Genomic DNA, 19,872 nt, shown 5'->3' on the forward strand with positions numbered 1-19,872 from the left:
TCCCCTGTTCAAGAGGTATGTGAGGAAAGTGGAGAGCAGTCAGCAAAGGGCTGCTGAGGCTGAGGGAGCTGTGATGGTTTATCTTGGCAGAGGACACTACGAGTGATCTAATAGCAGCCCACAACTACTTGAAGAATAACTGTGAAGATAATGGAGACAAATTCTCAGTAGTGACAGATGGAAAACTGCAATGGGAAAAAGAACAGGCAAATTCCAGCTTGGGAGATTCTGGATAGAGAAAGAAAATCTGCTTCCCAAGGTGGGTGTGGTAGTCCCAGGACATCAATATATAGATGCAGGATCTCCAACCTTGGAGGTTCTCAAGACTCAACTCAACAAAGTTATGGTCATCCTCTTCTAGTGCTGGGGAGAGCCCTGCTCTGAGCAGGAAACTGTGCTGGAAACATCCAGATGTCTGCTCCATTGACACCACTACAATTCCAAAATGTGTTTAAGTCAGACTTGTCAAAGGCCACTGAAGAACTCATTTGGGCCAGTTCTCAGATAACAAGGGTCACGGGAATTTCCTACATTATCCCCTTTCATTTCCATGTACACAGGAGGAAGGAAAGAGAGAACTTTTACCACCACACCATTCTGTAATGCTACCTGTAGAAAACATTAGTACTTACCTCCAATTCACTGTCCTGTGAGGAGGAGGTGTCTGCTTTCCTCTTCCCTCTGTTCTTCCCAGGGATGTTTTTTCTTGCCTGCTCATCTAACTCTTTACTTGCTGTTGCTCTTGACAATGATGGACTTGTGGATGCATCTCCTGCAGAACGAAATCACAGAGCTCTCATCCCCTCATGTCTCAAAACAAACACCAACACAAAACTCACAGCATTTGACCACAAGCTTCCCCTGCAACAGGTAAGACATTATCTTGCTTTATTGAAGCAATAGTAGTCGAGCCATTGTTAAAACATAAAACGTGATTTCTTTGTCCCATCATTTCAAAACAGCTTTGTCTCCTGAATTCAGTACCTGTCAGGACTGACCTACTTACTGCATTCTGCTGCAGTAAAAGACATTGCACCCTTCAACGTAAGGCCTGTAAATCCCTCAAAAGTCTCACTATCCTAGCACTGCTTTATTCTTCAATTGTTTCTTTTAATGCTTCTTGAGAGTTTCTGTCAGAAACTCTTAATCTGGAATGAAAGTACAAAGGAAAGTATTGAGTAATGCCTGTCCATCCTAGATTTCCTGGGCTAGTGAAATGATTTTTCTGTGTTGAGCAACCCTATAGGAGACATGCTGTTTTCAGCATACACTACTCCCTCCTGTTCCACTGCAAAATATCTTTAGAGTAACAGTTAAGCAACAGCCAGTATATGGAGTTATCTGGAGTATGTTCATCGCATACAAATCCACAGCATGCTGACTGTACACGAGACATACATAGACTACAGCTACATTGCCCAACCATACCCCCCCCAAAAAACAAAACAAAAACAAAACAAAACAAGAAAACAAACAAACCAAAAAAAAAAACAGGGATGTAGTTGGCCCTGGAGACAAAGGCTTGGCCAAGCAGCATGGCCATGACTGAAAAGAGATACATTAAAGAGCCAATTCTCCAACCGGTAAGAACTCCTCTCACGGGGAAAGGGTAAAGCACCACCACCCAGTAAATAAATGTTTTGATGTGCAGAGTACTATGACAATGGGAGACACCCTCTGAAACCTCTATTAACACTTCACACAGAAGATTTAACATCCCAGGTGTCTGCCTGACTTATTCAGAAATAGGACCAGAACTCTATCAGGAATGCAGAAAGGCATAGGGTCATCCATGTCCTCATTCAGGGTTACCAGATGGATGACCTGGACCAGTTTTTGACTCTGGAGCCAAGCCAACTTGAAAGCTTTTGAATTCAGTCTGGGTCTTGAGCATGAAGCAATTAATGAACATTGACCAATTCCTATGAAAATTCACATAGCATGGTGAACTCAAGAGTACTCCTGAACTAAGAAAATGTCACTGAGAACGTTAACAACTGGGCCATTCTCTGACTGGTGGGTTGAAGTAACAGGTCAATTGCTTGGAGCTTTCGGAATCAAGTAAAAACAGATTCAGGTGTGTAGATCTCCTGCTGTTTGCTCCAACTAGAGGACAACTGCTTCCTGAAAAGGCAAAGCACTCGAAGCACCATGCTTCTTGATTTACAACATCACAGTGTGCTTTTTGTCACCACCTCACTGTGGTATCCCACAAGGTAAAGATGGGTTGACAGGAAAGGTATGGACAACACCTCCTGTCCTAACAAAGGACTCAAGCCCTTTTGGAGCTACAGGAGTGTATGACCACTCTTTCTGGAACCCAGGGAGAAGGAATTGTTTCCAAGTTCTACTTCCCAGGAAGGGAAAACCCAATCAATAGGACCCAGTGGACTGCCCAGGAATTCTGCCCAGCCAGAGCTCACAGCATTATCAGCAAAGTCATCCAGTACTGCTATCCGTATTCTCTCTTTGAGGGGGAAAAAACAAACAAACAAAAAAAAAAGCGTTTAGAAAGACACCAATTCTTGACATGTAAGAGCTAGGAATACAGGTGTAGTGAGGTCAAAGTGTTAATTATTACTACGGGTTAAACTAGGCAACTTGTTCTGAACTGGACAGCAGTTCAGAAGCAGCTTTCCCAAAACAAAATGTTGCATGCAGAGTTCTCCTTCTCTGTGCAAAGAGGACTGAACACACGCAAAATCTGGCATTTGCCTAGTAGATGGGTTTTGCCAAAACAATGGTAGGTATGCAGGAATGCAGGTCAAGTTAGTGGGGATAGGCCTCCAGGAGAGAATGCTCTGGTGAAATACAGCTATCAGAGACAAGCCTCAAAAATAGCTCAGAGGCCATGTTCACAGGGCAGCCACTCAGCAAGGCACTAGATGGACTGAGACTCCAGAAAACACTGTAGGAGTTACAAGGAATTAAGAAAATAAAGGTCCTGAGATAAGCCTAGAAAAAAGGCAATATTTAAAGCAAAAGAATCTAACTATTGGATCACTGTTCCATTCCCTTGGGCATCTAAGGAACCAAGGACCCACAGTGCACTCTGTGTACTCATGCCCAAGGCATGCGGGGAGTAGGTGAGCTAAGACATAGCAAGTTCTGTTTCTAAGAGCCTGTGACACAATCATTCACAGGACGAAAAGATCTATGGAAAATCACAAGCAGAAAGAAAAAAAAAAAAGACCATTATGAAGACCTAATTGCAGTCGCTCTTCTTTAAAACACCTTAAAACAGAACTTAAAACTTCCAGCAAGCACCAAAGGCTGTGGAGAGGGTTTAAACAGCAGTGGTGGAGTGATGCTGGTTATCAGATAGGTACCCACCCAGCTGCTTGTTCATTCTTCCCTCCAGTGGGCCAGGGGAGAAAACAGGTAGAGCAAAAGTGAAAAAACTTGTGGGTTGAGACAAAAACAAGTCTTTGTCTTGTAACAAGAAAGGAGGAAAAAAAAAAATCAAAACCAGGTGCTGCAAAGGCCCACCACCTCCCACAACGGGCTGATACCCAGCCAGTCTCCAAGCAACAGCTGCCTTGGAAGCCAAAACGCCCTGCCACCTTCTCCCTCTGTGTCAGTTTTTATTGCAGAGCATGTCATTATATGGTATATATACCACATATATATGGTATATGTATTTGGCCACTTTGGATCAGTTGTCCCTGCTGTGTCCCCTCCCAGCCAAAAGTGTGCTATCAACACTGCTTTGGCAGTTAGCTTCATCCCAGCCAGACACAGCACACTAACAAAAATAAACTGAATCCTTTTTATTTTTCTCACCTATCAATCTACAACAGACATCAGATTTCACTTGATAAGTGCTCTACAACACAAACAGGATCTCATAACACCTTGTGTAAGATGCTGGAGGAAGCACTAAGTCTTTGCTTTTATCGTCGTTAAATTTAGAAAACTGTATTTTTGTTGAGAAAAATCTTAGTCAATCAATACCTCTACAAGCTGGTACATTATATAGCATTAGTGGAGAAGGTCAGGCAAAGATGTGACTTCTCTAGAAAAGTCGGTTAAGCCCCCTTCCACATTTCTTCTATTAACAGCTAAAATCTGCCCCGACAAGTGTCAGGTAACTTAATACTATGCAGATCTGTTCACGTACAAAGCACAGCAGCTTTCAATGGTTTACATGATGAAGCAGACAGAAGAGAGGAAAGTAAAGGATGCACTCCTAGGCACATCAGAGACCAACTCATTGAGAGGTCGTGGCCAAACTACAGCTCTTGAAAATGCATGAGAAGTTCCAAAGGGTCTCCTTACCTGGGATTGGCAGCTGTGTCATGACTGCCAGGTAACGTGAATACCTGGCTGCAGGAAGGAAAGAGCTAGGAGCTATCAAGGCTGGGTATCACATAGATGCCCTGGAGCCCACGTGGACACCTAGCCCTGACACATGACAAGAGGCAACATACCCCAGAGAGCTGCTGTCAACTCCCCTTACAGTCACTCCTGGAATTCCCTCTCTCTACAGCATTCAGAGTATATGGTGTGTGTCTCCCGAACCACGGCAGTGTAAGATTTCCAATACGTAAGTCTGCCTGGCCCACCACATAGTCTGCACATCAGTGAGACGGAGTGTGATGATGGAAGCAAGCATCCTGTCCAGGATTGCGCAGCACACAAATGTGCTGCAATTACACATTTTGAAATAAAGTTTTCTCCATGTCTGCACACTGTATTGTTTATCAAAGGTATTAGCCACCCTGTTACAGATGCCACCCTGTTAAAGATGCAACCATTACCAGAGGAATGTCTCTGCACCGTCCGTGTAGGCACCATGGCGTTTGGTTTTTCAGTCGGATATGTAGTTGTTGCTAACGCAGTACTCTCCGCGCTGCTGTCTGCTGGTGTTATGGCCCCAAAGCCAGAACTTGGGTAACACGTCTGGTACTGACTTTGGCCAAGGATTGTGTACGTAGGATATTCCTATTAGAGGGAAGGATCAGTTATGATAGGACACTCCTTTCAGAAAACATTCTATATCATGGTGACTTTTATACTAGAATATGCCTGTCAAAGAAAAATGTCAGCAAGAGCATAGTCTGACTTTGACTTTATGCTATTTCCTTCCACACATGTAGGAAATCCCCAAAAAACGATTGAGAGAGATGACTTCACAATGGCCTCCACAGCAGGTAAGTTCTGCCCACAGAAGGCCAGATACCACAGGGCCTTTCCTCTACCTCTAGTTTCTTCAAAAATGAATTTATATGAATCATGTGACAGTAACAGGGGAGCATCGAGTTGATGCCAAGGCATCAGTCCACTCTCTGTCTTCTGGAATTTGTGTCTTTGTCTTGCATTTTACTTTGATACCAGATGTACTGACAGCGATAGAGAACGGCCCTGGCATTGGCTCAGAATACAATCCCAGCCACAAGAGCTAAAGGATAAAGTGCCTTTACTCATGACCTGTCTTCAGAAAGCGATTAAATTGCACACTGTGATGAAAGATATCTATTTCTGAAGACAATTTACTCATTTTGAAGTTGATCACTGAAATCAGAGGGCTCCTGAACTCAAGCTATACTTGAGGATTTTCATTTCTGCTACTGACAGTAAAGAAAATAGCCACCCTCTAAGTGCCATGTCACGTTCTTCTGGCACACTGCACACTCCCAGTTCACTCAGGGAGCTTCTTGGATTTGTGAACATACATCAGGCACCTCAGTCTGCACTACTATCCAGGAAAGCTTTTCTCCTTAAAATTCTATGCAAGTTTATGCTAACGAAAGAACCTTAAAAAGCAGCAGTGTAAGGAATTTGCTTTAACCCTTGGATTTCCCACAGCTCCTGTATTCTCCTTCTGTAAAGCTGTGATGTTGAAGGGTTCCTTTGTAATATCTGAATATTCAGACTGGCAGTTAACTGCTGCCTGCAGGGAGAAAGCAGTGCTATCTATTACCCACAGCAGGTCATAGTGTAAGGGGGAAGGGCTCTGTATTAGCCTCAAGGCTTTTCGATTTTGTTTTATTCTAACTATCAGAACGTATATCTCACTCAACTTTTTTGATTGCATACAACATACATTCCTTTCTTGCTGAGGGAGATCAAAGGTATTCAAAAGATGTCCAACCATAATCCCCCGTGTAGTTTGGTTCTAATAATAGTTCTATTGTTTCTTCTCCAATGTCTCTCATGAAGAGATCTCAGTGCTCTGTTTAAAATTCACCGCACAATCAGCAGATAAGGACAGAGCTACGGACAGCTCAAATAAGTTTGCTGTGAAGGCCAAAGGGAAGAGCGACATGGTCAAAGACATAGCAAGAACAATTTTGCTGACTTAGAGTAACATATCGAACCCTGTAATTTTAGTAACCATTGTGCTCTACTTAAAGTTGTGCAAACATTTTGCTTTCTTTTGTTAGTTTTGAATAATGTGTTAAACAAAGGTGAATGAGATGCTGCACATAAATATAGCAAGAAGGAAATTTTACCTGTGAGATGCTGGCTACGGCTGATGTAGAAATATTGACAACAGTTGAGGATGTAGAGACTGGATTGGCATTGGTAGTTGATGCTGTAAAATTAAGAATTACTTCATATATATATATATGTTTCAAGAGAAATACGAGAGACAAGACCAAACTAAGATGTAAAATAAGTTACTAAGTTCTTACTGGCTTAGGTGCAAGCATTTGTGCTTCCAGCAGAACTCTGCTTGTAAAGGCCAAAAAAGTGTTGGGGTGTATCTTGAAACCAGTTACATTTCCACCAGGCTTACAGGGGAGGAGAGCTGACACACAGTGATCTTTAAAAACATAATTTTCAAGTGTTTCAGAAATTTTACCTAGAGCTTTTAAAAAGATTTTTCCCCCCTCCGTGCCTGCTAAGCAACTGGAGTTTAATCAGAATGGCTACATGACTTTATGAAAAGTTTTGAGAAGACAGAAATCACATTCTGATGTTTAATTATTAGCAATTAAAAATGAATCAGAATAAACAATAGACATGAAGTGTGTTTAAATCAGTTCAATAACCAAATGCTTATCTGTTTGCATTGGAATTAGTATATTTAGTTTAATTAGATCAAAAAAATAAGGAAAGAGTAAAAAATATTTCAAAAATATAAAAAGGGTGCTTCCTACTGGAGAAGTGAATACATCTCCCCATATATATCCCTGTGAGATTACAACTAGTTTTTGGATGAGAGTTTCTGAAATAATTTGACAACAGCATGTAGGACAAATTGTTAGAGACTTCTAGTTGTTAGTAAGAATTTTAAGACGTTTAATACTCTTCACATCACTGCATTCAGTTCTTCTAAAGCATGTAAGAGGCAACTAGACCTTCTGGGAACAACTAATGGCATCTGCTATATGTCATTTAGCAGATTTGATAATTTTACAGCAACAGGGCCATAACATTAAACATTACTCCACAGAGTTTCAGGAACCTCAAGGATTAGTGAAAACAAATATAGGAATAAGCACGAAAAAAAGCATGTACTAAACTAAGTGCCACCAAGAAATATTTTCTTCTGCTAAACCTAATTTCTTTACACACAAATAAAACCAAAAATTGTTAGACACTTATGAAAAGACTTGCAGAAATCCACAATATCACCTACTTTACCATCACTCTGAGAAAAGCCTTTCTGCAAATAACATCCATGCAGAATTCACCCCAAGACTGAAGAACTCAACATCCTGAAGACTTCAGTCTTTCTACCCCAGGGAAGCTGCAAAGGGGCACAGACCACCACGAACTCTTAATCAATATACGTTGTGTTACAGCAAGCACAGGTACTACCTGGTAAACAGCTCCTGGAAAGAGGAATCGATCCAAAATATGCCTCAAAAAAGATGAAAAACAAAAGAAATATATCTTATAAGAAGTGGAGAAATACACAGTATTTACAAGAGGTGGGAAATGTGAAGTGGCCTCTCTACAGAAGCAAAAATAAAGGCAAGTGATTAGCCCCTGGGAATCCCCTCATAGACAGGAGCAGCAGTGTTCAAAAACAGGTGGAAGAAAGTTTGGGGGGGTGAACATTTAGAAAAAGGAAAAAAGGCTGCACTAAACAGTAATAATGGCAATGAAGATATTCAAGTGTATGTTGTAGCTATGCAGCTACTAGAAGCAGGAGCTGTGAGTCAGGGACTTGGCAGATACTCCTCAAATGCAATTGCTGAAGAGCAAGGGATAGTTTCCAAATAAAAATCCTTTTAACTATACATATTACGGGAACAATCAAAGCTGCTGTTTATAGTAAGAAAATGCCACCTGGTAGGGCACTGTGAAGCACCGATCTCCAGAAAAGCTCCTTGCTAACACAGAATGAAGCTGCTGGGAAGCTGGAAGAAATGAACTACCAAAGTTGTTCTACCACGTCGCTCAAAATTATCAGGGAGAGCAAACAGAAAGAGATTCACATCTGTAGTGCACTGAAGAGGCTGCTTCTCCACTGAGATGGATCACAGAAGTTAAAAAATAAACAGCAAAAAACTTCCAAGAGCTGGGACTCTGGTAAAAACACAGACCCCCCAATCCGCAACTTCATTGTTTATCTTAACTCCAGTCTCATTCCAAGATTACTTTTTTAATTATCCTGTATCTATAAAATGTAACACATCAGATCTTTACAAACGGCTTCCACTACATAGATAGAGCAATTCTTTCTGCACTGGGGGTCAGCACCTTTGCCTGTAAATGGGCCAAAAACACACAAAAATGTTTTGCGTGGATGTGCCAGAAGGGATTTTTCATGATCATTTCATGATCTCAGTTTTAATGGACCTGCAAACACCAGTCTTTGCCTTGAAGCTGCCATGTCTCTTTTTCTCTTCTGATTTCTCTTTTTCTCCCCCACTTCCAGAGCCCATCTTCAGACCTTTCATCCCTAACTCCCCTGCCTCGTTCATCCCATTCTGTTTTGCTTCAGTTGTTTTCAAAAATCCTCTTTCAAGCTGCTTTGTGTGCTGGGAAGGGAAATGGTAATTAATGCATTCTACATTTCACTTAGCTGCTTTGCTCGCATGGAAGGAAGAGGTGAGGCAAGAAGCAGCCATCCCTCCCGTGTCACTGTCAGCGCTTCACAGAGCCTCTGCTACTTGCCACCACAGCTACAGCTTGCATGAGTACAAAAAGCAAAATTCTCAGTCACTAAGTGCATCTGACCTATTACCAGGGTTTAAATATCATATTAGTTCAGTCCAGCATTAGTCTGCAGACTAAATTGTATTGATCATGCACTGCAAACATGTCCATTGGGCCAGCAGCACTGTTTAGCACTCTGTTTTGTTTGAAAAAAAAAAAAAGATAGATCTTTAAGAGATCAATGGTCTTTTTCCATCCTTCCAGCTCCTGCTCTCCACCACCTCCCCTGCACCACCAGTCCAAGTACAGACTTGACCCTTCAGTGGGCAGTCTGCTAACTTGCTGAAAAGGAAACGGCAAAACCAAAAAAGGAAGAGCTTCCTGCCAGTTTGCAAAATGTTTTACGTAAAAGCAATAGCACTTACACAATTCAGGTGATTTTTTTCACACTTTCAAAGAGCAGTTCAAAAGGAAACTCTCCTCACAATATGAGACTCCTAGGCCACATTCCTACAGATGTACAGGTCGAGTATTTTAAAATCCTTCTGTGAAGTGAGGACTGACCAGGGATCTCTTTTACCTCATTTATTCCCAGGGATTTACCTGCTTGCTGTGGTACATCAGCTGACAAAACTGCTTGAGGTCACATTATGCAGAACTATTTCTGACAAATTCCCCTTTGCAATTAGGGCTAGTGCTATAAAAACATTACCATTTATTCTGCCAGTTGAAGTACCTGGAGAAGAGTTATATTTAAAGAATGATAGATTTCCAGTGGCGTACTTCTAATCATAAACTATGAATGTGAGAAGTAAATTGAGAATAAACACTACATTGTGCCATTTACTGTCACAATGAAGCAAGGCTGAGCACGTACCATGACATAAAATGTCTTTCCTATCAGTGAAAGACATGCTAAAAAAAAAAAAAAAAAATCTATTACCTAATTATTCTCCTTTACTTGGCACTCATTAGAACACATCTGGATATGGCATTCAGTTTTGGTCCTCAAGCACATGAAAAATGCTGCTAAACTTGAACAGGTCTGTCACAGAACCACCCAAACGGTCAGAAGCTGGAGCATGTGCCCTGCGAAGGGATGCTGGGGCAGTGGGCTTCTTCAGGCTGGAGAAGAGATGGCTTTGGGGCACCTAACATCAGCCTGCAATATCTACAAGGAAGTAATCAAGAAGACAGCGCCAGGTTCTTTTTGCAGGTGCACAGACAGAGAAAGAGATAAATGGTCAAATGGTCAGATCATGAAGGAGAGGATGCTCTGACTTGACAAAAAAAAAAAAATCATGATGACAGTCTGTCACTGGAGGTGGTGAAACACCGATCCTTGGAGGTTTTTGATACCCAAATGGATAAAGCCCTGAGCAGCCTGGTCTGAATTCAGTGCCAACTGAATTTGAGCAGGAGGATGGACTAAAGATTCCTGAAGTCCCTGAGTTATTCTATGAAAATATCACACATGTAATAGATTAAGTATTCCTGAAATGCTTCCTACAAGCTATAGAGACAGATTTTCATAATTCATCACTCAAATGCAAATGCCAAAAATTCAGTCTAAAAAAAGGGTAATTATTTGCACATATTTGCCATAAGCTAATTGCCGTGGAAGCCAGTGAAAGTCAGCACACAGCTTCTTAGATGGGACACTTTTGGCAGTGGGAATATCTGTAGACTAGTTCTGTAATCACAAATCCACTTTCTAGTAGAGCTACCAAGCTGGAGGCCTCACGCAGCAAGACAAGCAATATATCCTGGTCTGTGTGTGTGTGGGGGGGGGGGGGGGGGGGTGCATATACATATAATATATGAGCCTTCTACTGCCAGAAGGAAATAAAAAAAATCCAGCCTGAGTCAGTACATTTACTGACTTCAAGCTAAAGACCAACAACAACAAGCTGCAAGAACATTCCCAGTAAAGGCATGCAAGAACACAACATTTAGTCTCCTTTCCCCATCCCATTTGCTCTTCACCCTGTTAAGTCCATCAGCATGGCACCAACAAGCCAGCCTGGTGCATACAGAGGTACGTAGCAAATACAAAACCAAACACATACACACGCTCAAATAGAAAAGAGACAAAGCATAAAGAAGCATGCACAAACCAAGAACAAACGTGCAAGCCTCTCTATTTGTGGTATCTATACTCAATTAGGTGGAGAGAGATGCAGATAAAAACCATGCCAAGTTACCTTCAATGGAATAAGAATAATGTGCTGGGCTGGGCTGGCTTGTGGTTAACCCTGTAGTGCAGGTAAGAACACTGTGCTGACTTGTAGATGGAGTCTGAATTAAACCACTTTCAGGTTTCATACCTGGCCACAGTGCACCTGAATCAGATAAATTGGACCAGTTATAAACAAATATGCTGGGACCAAACAGCATGCTGCTACCTCAGATTAAGATTTTTTGCTTGTTACAAAAGCAAGGAACAAATCACACATGGAAAATGTTTAATTTCTGCATTAGGAAGCCCTGATTGTCAGGCAGCACATGGGTTAGAGCTGCTGACAAAACTCGCTGAAAGAGAAAATTAAAACCACCAACAAGACCAATTTCCAAAGTTTTCAATTAAAAACCCATTAGTGTAACAGTAAGACTCACTGCCACGTAGGTATAAAGGAACTGCTAATACCTCTGATGTTTTGGGCTGAGTTTCACAGCATTGTAAATGACCTCAGCTATTACGTAGCGAGGCTGGAGTTGGTATCAGTTAATGTCAAAGTCAACGCTTCTACTGCTTCACTGGGTTTTGGGTCAAATACTTAAAACCAAGCTAGAAGTCAGTAATTTTCATAGACTGACATAAGAGAAAATGGAGCTCAAAAAAAAAAGGGGGGGGAATCTGAAAGTTTCCTCTAACTTTTCTGCCATTCTAGAAAGTATTTGTAACAATAATGGCCAAAGCACACATACAGCAATGTGATTTTTAATTTGTATGTACAAGGCACACACAGGAAGTGTGGTTTCAGCTCAGGCACTGTGTTAAGGTCTAGTCTGCTGCACTGACAGTGGTGACAACAGCATCTGACTACAGTAACTCATCTGAGGCCTGGCTCTTCAGGACTCTTCAGGCACTTTTTGTTGTTGTTGTTGTTTTGTTTGTTCGTTTTTTGTTTCTGAATTCAAATTTCATCATTTCTGTTTCTTGCAATTTTAAGTCCCGGGAATCCAGCTGAGGTCTGAAAGATGATTGTCAAATACTCAAGATGCTCCAACTTTTCCACCCTCCTGGACTAAGATTTGTTCCTAGGAAGTAGAAAAATTTTCCCTTGGAATAAGATACTGCATTTTTAAGAGTGGGCAGAAGAAAAGTGCATTCATTCTTTCAATACCAGACTGACGGGATAAAAGGATGCTGAGGTCACATTTTTATGGGATTAACGACTCAAAATTATCAACCCAGAGTATGAAATACATCCAGTAGTTAAAGCTGCTGCACTCCCCACGGCAAAAGTCTAACCTGCCTGGGGTTAACCTACAGCCAGTTAAATGCATTTCTCCCTGGCCTGCAGTAAAAAAGCAGGAATTAGCTGAGAAGATCTACTTAAAAACAAGCAGGAGCGTGCAAAGCAGAGGGACAAAGGACATCTGGAGCTAGGCACAAAGCTTAGGGCCAGCAGAAAGACCAACCTCTGTCTTAAACCCCTTCCAGTTCAGGGAGGAAAGCACCAGCATCATGGCTACAAAAAACAACCGCAGCCTTTCAGCTGCTCCAGCAGGATGAGCCATGGGCTACGAGCTCAGAGTCTCTTAGGCAGAAGGTCACAGGAGATCCTAGAGCCAGACAAGGAGTATCTCCAAGAGCTCACTCCTCATTGCAGCTTTGTCAGAATCAAATTCTGCAATGGTTCTTTGAGACTGGGTATGTAAATAAATCAGTCAGTCACCTATGAGTCAAATTAACTCACCCATCTGTCTATCTGTATAGCCACTCAGGGTTTTGGTTCTTGTTTTTGTTATGGTTTCAAACCTTGAGAACCGTGATAATCAGCAAACAAAAGGGAAAAACTGATTTAAGGACGATTGCAAACATATTGCAGAAATTCCAGGACAAAACGTATGGGAAACAGATCCTTTAAGGAGAGTAGAAGGCATTGTTTTTGTTCAGTCTAGAAAGGGAATGCTACAGTCTTCAATTAAGTAAGTAGTTTTTAGAGAGGACAGTAACCAAAGCTCCTCACAGTGCAAGATCAGTGGACAAGTCGCAAAGGGCATTGATATCAGACAGTCACAGAACACACCAAGGTGCCTAACCGCTGTGATGGTGAAACACAAACCACCTCTGAATGCTGTAGGATAATCATCATACACTGGGTTTAAAGCCAGATCAAACAGACATGTCAGAGGTGTTCGCAGGGTTGGTTGGATGCAAGTGCAGGAGCTAACTCAGGGCGTGTGTGAAGACATCTTTCAGACCCAGCTTTCCACGACCGTCTCTTTGTCATCACTCAATGTGCCTTCTACGTGATGCTCTACATTCTGTTCAGAAAGGCACGCTCTTGCACTGGCGATGCACATCCTTCCCTGTTGTCCTGCATTTAGAAACTAGTGTAGCCTCCAAGATGACAAAGAAAGCAGGACGAGATGGGTATAAGACTCCTGCACATCTGATGGCAGCACTGCAGCTGAGGCAGAAGAATGGCACAGGACACATGTACGTACACAGAAAGGCCCCACACAGGATAGTCTACCACAAGTATGTTTTTCTGGAGTTAATGTAAACCATCACATCCACAATATTTCTAACACAACCTTAAAGCCACGCACATACAGCTTGTTTGTCATTACTCTCATTTTAATGTGTTGGTTTTTTAAAATAAATCTCTCCAGACCACAAATATGTTTTGTGTGCAACAGTCAGCAGAGCACTAAACACCAAAAAAATTATTCCAGCACAAGGACAAGTGACAAACAGGCATATATATATATATACATATATATATATATATATATATATATATATATATATACACACACACACAGAAGGCCATCTCTTCTCCAAAGGCAGCACCCTGAACTGAGTGATCTCAAGACTATGCTTGTGTTTGTCAGCTTGCTTCAACTTCACGCATAAAATACACCTGCCTTGCTCCAGTTAAGAAATCCATGATGCCTTCTTTTTGACATAGGAGCAGATGCACAGTAATAAGACATGCAAACCTTTGGAGAAGGCCCTTTGATGTGCTGGTAAAACACCTGGCCTAGCTGGCCAAGTTCTCACCTGCTCTACAGAGATACTATGAGCAGACAATTTCTAGACTTTCCTTTGCACCATGCATATTTGGTCCTCAACACTCCACCTGACCTGTCCATCTTCTCGGTATGATCACACAGGTACTACTCCAGTAATGGAAATCGTACTGGAAACGGCACTTTTAATATTTCCCTAACACTTAAATTCAGACTAAAAAATAGGGTATTTAATAGTAGTCCATGAAAACTTTACCAATGCATTTCAGTAATTGATCACATTTCAAAACATATTTAATGGACAAAAGTTGCTATGAAGTCAATAGAAAATGCTGATCTCTTGCCCAGGTCTTCAGAAGATACTTTGAATGAAACAGCAGAAATTAACAGTTAATTAGCTAATTACTGACAGATTCCACAGACTTTGAATTAAAAAAAAAAAAGGTAGAAAAACACCACTGCCACCAACAAAACACCACACAGACAAACAAAACTCTACCAAAAAAAAAATCTACCACCCCACCATGAAAATTTCACAGACAGGTCTAAAATACCTTTTTAAAACATCTTGGCCTACAAAACCAAACCAAACCAAAAAAAAAAAAATGAAAAGAAAGTACACACAGCACAGTAAAATACAGAGAAGCAGCCTCAGTGCACTGTCCACAACAAACTGTCAATAAACACCAAACAAGTGAAGGAAACGACACCACCAGCCACTGTTTAGATGCACCAAAAGACCATGAAAGCAAAGGGCAGGCACCCTGGGAAGAAGAGTACATTCCAATGACCATACCACAGAGTCAGGCACGGTCTGTCAGTTGACAGACACCCAACACTAATTCACAATTAGTGAATTGTGTTTGACAACACCCTAATCCACAAAAAAAAAAAAGAAAAAGACAAGGAGTACAGTGTTTAGAAAGATAGCAGACAAACTACAGTGGCAACTGAAGGCTTGGGTCTGGACATGATGGAGGACTTAGACTAGATGATCTTCAAAGGTCCCTCCCAACCCAAACCACTCTACAATTCTGTGACACGGCATCAAACCTCTCCATGCTCATTCATCCTTCCAGGGACAAGCTTTCCTGAAGGAATGACTGGAGAGTTCAGAAATCACAATGGACATACTTGAACCTTACTGGAAGGGACTGCGCTGGAAGTGCAGAAGCAGCAAACATCAACAGCCACCCAAATGCCCCTCTTCTCCTGAAGAGCCTCGAGTCTCTCTTTAAAACAGCTCTCACACCCTGCAAAGCTCCTACTTCATGTCTTTCAAGCAGTTAGAACAACATATCTCAGCATTAATACAGTGCTAATGTGATTTGGGAAACACTGATTAAACCCTAATGTCCCAGCTACTCCAAAATTATCATTCTATTCCTAAGGATCCCTCAATGACAAACAAAAACTCCTTTCCAATAATCCCAGCTATATGGGGGGAGAGCGAGAAGAAAAGGGGCTGGAGGGGAAGAAGTGCATACAGTTTTACATGTTGACCATTCTCGTAAAGGTAACAATTTGTGCTAAATCACATAGTAGTGTAACATATCTAATAAGAATGAGCACAGTTGCATCTGCTTTTCCACACCATCTTTCAAAAATACCATGACAAATCAGTTGTTTTGTAATATATATAAAAGTACTGGCTCTGTCAGTGGCTAGCAAGCCATACATGTTGCTTTGTTTTTATACAATTAGTTCTTCAGCTATAAAAAAACTATCCTTTTACACCCTGAATTCCTAAGATTTTAGCACTGAAAATAAATTGGCAAGAGGCTCTGTTAATATAGCTATGCAATATGACCACAACCCCCCAAAACAAACGTTTCATGGCTATCTCACAGCTGCACAGCTCACTGACAACACGTTTTCTCCTGTGTTACCTGCGTGGAAGGGTGACGCTCTCCCCTCTCAGTAGAGCTAGGCACTGAGGGGCAAAACAGCCTCCGCTACCACACATTTGTGAGAGCTGGCAACATCACACATTTTCATATGTGAAACCAAGTGGAGCGAGATCAAAAATGAAAAGAGAAGTTTAAACGTTAATTTGTAATAATCAGTCATATAATTTCATAAAGGTGGGGATACTTAATCATTTTTTTCTCCAGCATCTGTCACTTCAATATATAGAGCATGAGAAAAGACCAGACAGCTCCTTTCACTAACTCATATCTCTCAGAAGTAGATGTTTCTGTCTGCACTACTCATCCCCAACCCCCTTTATACTTCACAGAGAAAAACAGCAATTATCTTCTAAAACAGACCAAGACCCCAGGAGGTGTGTCTTTCTCTCCATGCTCTATAAGGGAAGCATATGGTGAATAGCTCAAATCTTGCCATCACGCTTTAGATGCTCAGTTACAACAGGACCCTTATCCTCCAATCATCTGCAAAAACTGCAATGGCTGATAGAGGGCTCAAGTATCAGAGCAACTTAAGCAAACTTATTTGCTGAGAAAACTCAGAGACATTTTAGCATGAAATCTGCATTTGGTGAAACATGAGATAACAAAAAAGTCTTATTCCTGGCCAGCAAAAAGGAAAGGAAAAACATCTTCAACCAGTATGGGGCTTTGCATGATGTCACTGACCAGGAAACTGCACAAATGCAGCTATACCATAACTGGAGAAAATGATGACCCCAAACTATGAAACATCTGGCAAGCTTCATGGATAGACTTTCAAATTACCGGCCAGGAAAACAACTTTGGAAAAATAGGATTTTATAATATGAAGTCCCATCTAGAGGTGGCTCCCACTAAATCAGAGTTATTGCCACAAAACATCTTTCTCACATTTCACTTCAATCCACAGTTTACGCCAGGCATGTGCTCTTCTACATGCTCTTCTCTCCAATACATCCGGTTAAACTTAACATTTGCTTTTTAATGAGACACAAAACAGTAACTACAGGCACTGAGAAGTCTTTGAAAATTTACTTCTTACCGAAAGGAGGTAGTCCGTAGGTTTGGGTGGTCTGGGGGTAGATCGTGTAGGGCTGAGATTGCTGTAGTGCTTGGTACTGAGTCTGACCAGGGTAAGGGCTCATTGTTTCCGATACAGGTACAGAAAGGATATGTGCATATGGCCTTATTAAAAAGAAGGAAAAAAAAAAAAACAACCACTATTTACCTTATGCAGCTTTCAACCTCCAAGCCAGAAGACACCTTATTAAATTGCTTTAGAAAGAAGAAACAATTCACACTGACACACGCTCTCAGTGTAACACCCACTCGTGTTTCCTAATCTGACAGGCTCTTGGTTTGCTTGTTTCTTCCAGTGAAACCAGAGGAAGCTCTCTCCTTCACAGCAACAGAACACTACTTCTTTCTTCAGGACTGGGAAGGCAAGGGGAGAGGGGAAGAAAGAACTCCCTTTTCCAACAGGCATGAGAAGTTAGTTTCAATCATCATGCCTCCCAGCGTCAATTTCTAAAGCTAATTTTGTATAGCATTATGTATCAGAACTAATGGAACAAAGAGACTATACAAAAGTAAGCATGGGGGATTTAGACCTACTATTATTCTGTGCTATGGGGAAAAACTATTAACATCCCCAAATGTGGTAAACAACCAGCAAAATCTTATACTCCCCTTATATTCATTTATGTCTGCCTATTCCTCAAATACTACAGGCAGTATTCAACATGACTATTGTGTTGTTAATTACTTGAAGATGCTCATTCATCCTTGCGAAGGTAAGACAATGGCCACTGAAGCCAAAGGGTGACTTCTACTAGCTTCAGTGTCTACAGCAGTAAGTGTCTGTTGCCTAGCAGATATGAAAGTGCAAGTAAAGAATAACAGAAATGCATAAAGATGCAAAAGATTACTTCAGAAAAGAGTTACAACATTTTATAACAATTGTTCAACTTACTTTGTAGAATACATTTGTGAGGTATAATCATTTGATGACCTTGGGATATAATCAGTGCATGTCATAACTGGAAAAAAATAGTTTATATAATTACACAGGAGATTTCAAAACCCAACAATTAATGTCAGTTAAATATCACCATATGCAGTCCATTTTAACCAACACACAGTATTTAACAAAAGTTTTTTAGTTCCTTGGATATCTGTTTTAAAGTGAATTCTGAAAAAAATGGAGCATTAAAACAACAAAAATGTTCTTGCTGATCCACAGCAGGTAAATGCTTCAGTCAGTACAACTTCTCCCTTTGTAAGTGTGCTTTCTCTTTATCAGCTGGTGCCGTCAGCTTTTGCAATTATCATTACAAAACCTCGACTTCAACCCCTGCCCACACCCTTGCACATCCCAAACGGCCTTCATGTGCACCAAAGTTAATGTTTCATTTTTGTACCCTGGAGCAGGCACCTGAGCAGTGCCCAGGCCTGGCACAGTACAGCTCATTTTCTGCTTATGCAGGAGTTCGCAGGCTCATTTTCTCACACGAACTCGGTATGACTCCTGCCAAAGAAGTAAGAGCAGAGAACTTGCTTTTCCGCGTACTGCCTGTACCCACAGCATGGCTCCAACAACCTCTCTTTCTTTAGAAGAGCTGCTCCCAGCTTAACAAACTCAATCCCACAGACCATGGGCTCAGCACAGTGCACAAAGCTCAGAGTCCGAAAACGGATGACCTCAAAAGAAATTTGACAATTGCATATAATGGAACGCTTCTGGTTTTTAACACTGTCTATGGTTCTAGAATACCTCTTATGAGACAGTTCTCAATGATAACACTGGGGTGGAAAAGGGTGCCATTAAAAATATTGAATTCAGATGAGCAGACCTGATAAATACTCAGTTGTCCATCAAACTAGGGAAGTGAGGATGTGCAGGACCCCTTGCACAGTTTCTAGCACCATACAGTCCCTCTTGCACAACACCTCCATAGAGAACCATGGTGCAGTGATCTCCAAGCTAAACATTTTTGGCTGTGAGTCTGTAGAGTGCGTGGGTTTATTAGTTCAGTTCTATAAGCACCATACCCAAATTCTTAGCAAACACAGCTGTGCTGCTTATGGATCCATGCAACTTCTAGAATTTCCAAATGCCTTATCCAGATAGACAGCAGATTTTGCAGGCTAAAACTTCTGGTAACTCCCAGAACAGCAACAGCACATTGATTAAAACAGCAAACATGCAATCTGTTAGCAATGGGAAGTTATATGTTAGATATTTTCAACTAAGTTGAACTGATTTACAGTTGTAAGTAACTACAGGTAGTCAGAAGTATTCTGCACAGAAATTTAATTCCATAATAGCCCCAGCCCTCTTTTTCTAGAGGGGAGGACAGATTCCACCTCTCACTTACTATGCAATCTTTCTAATTTTCTGCCTCAGTTTCCCCTCCACTTACTTTAAGGAATTTCTGCAGACATTAGATATAGTTCAGAGTCTAAGACTAAGTGTATAGTGTATTATTAGAAAAGACCCAACCAGCTGTGTAGAGATAATGACTTATAAAACTAAAATCTTTTATAATGGGCATTATTATTGATCAACACAACCTTTCCCTGAAGAAAAACAATGAACGAGGCAGGTAAGACACAGCAGTAACCAGCAGCAAGTTTGGGGACAGTAATACAGAAGTAGATAGCAAATGGTATCTGCATACCATCAGCCACACAAAGAGAG

The 19,872-nt window shown here is 41.2% G+C and overlaps 1 protein-coding gene across 10 annotated transcripts in view; it reads right to left on the reverse strand.

Moving 5' to 3' along the window:
- The window catches only part of EYA3 (EYA transcriptional coactivator and phosphatase 3), a 70,162-nt gene that overhangs the window by 12,465 nt on the left and 37,825 nt on the right, over window positions 1-19,872 (reverse strand). For 5 of the 10 annotated variants that reach the window (XM_040535163.1, XM_040535161.1, XM_040535162.1 and 2 more), the window contains 6 exons: window positions 18,145-18,211; window positions 17,215-17,357; window positions 11,262-11,399; window positions 6,456-6,538; window positions 4,761-4,944; window positions 633-772 (listed from right to left, as the gene is read on the reverse strand). In XM_040535163.1, coding sequence (XP_040391097.1) covers window positions 633-772; window positions 4,761-4,944; window positions 6,456-6,538; window positions 11,262-11,399; window positions 17,215-17,357; window positions 18,145-18,211 — 755 coding nt within the window. The remainder of the gene's footprint in view (window positions 1-632; window positions 773-4,760; window positions 4,945-6,455; window positions 6,539-11,261; window positions 11,400-17,214; window positions 17,358-18,144; window positions 18,212-19,872) is intronic. The other 5 variants (XM_040535167.1, XM_040535170.1, XM_040535166.1 and 2 more) reach the window with 2 other exon arrangements.

This window comes from Cygnus olor, chromosome 23 (assembly GCF_009769625.2).
Source record: "Cygnus olor isolate bCygOlo1 chromosome 23, bCygOlo1.pri.v2, whole genome shotgun sequence".
In the NCBI taxonomy this organism is placed as follows: Eukaryota; Metazoa; Chordata; class Aves; order Anseriformes; family Anatidae; genus Cygnus; species Cygnus olor.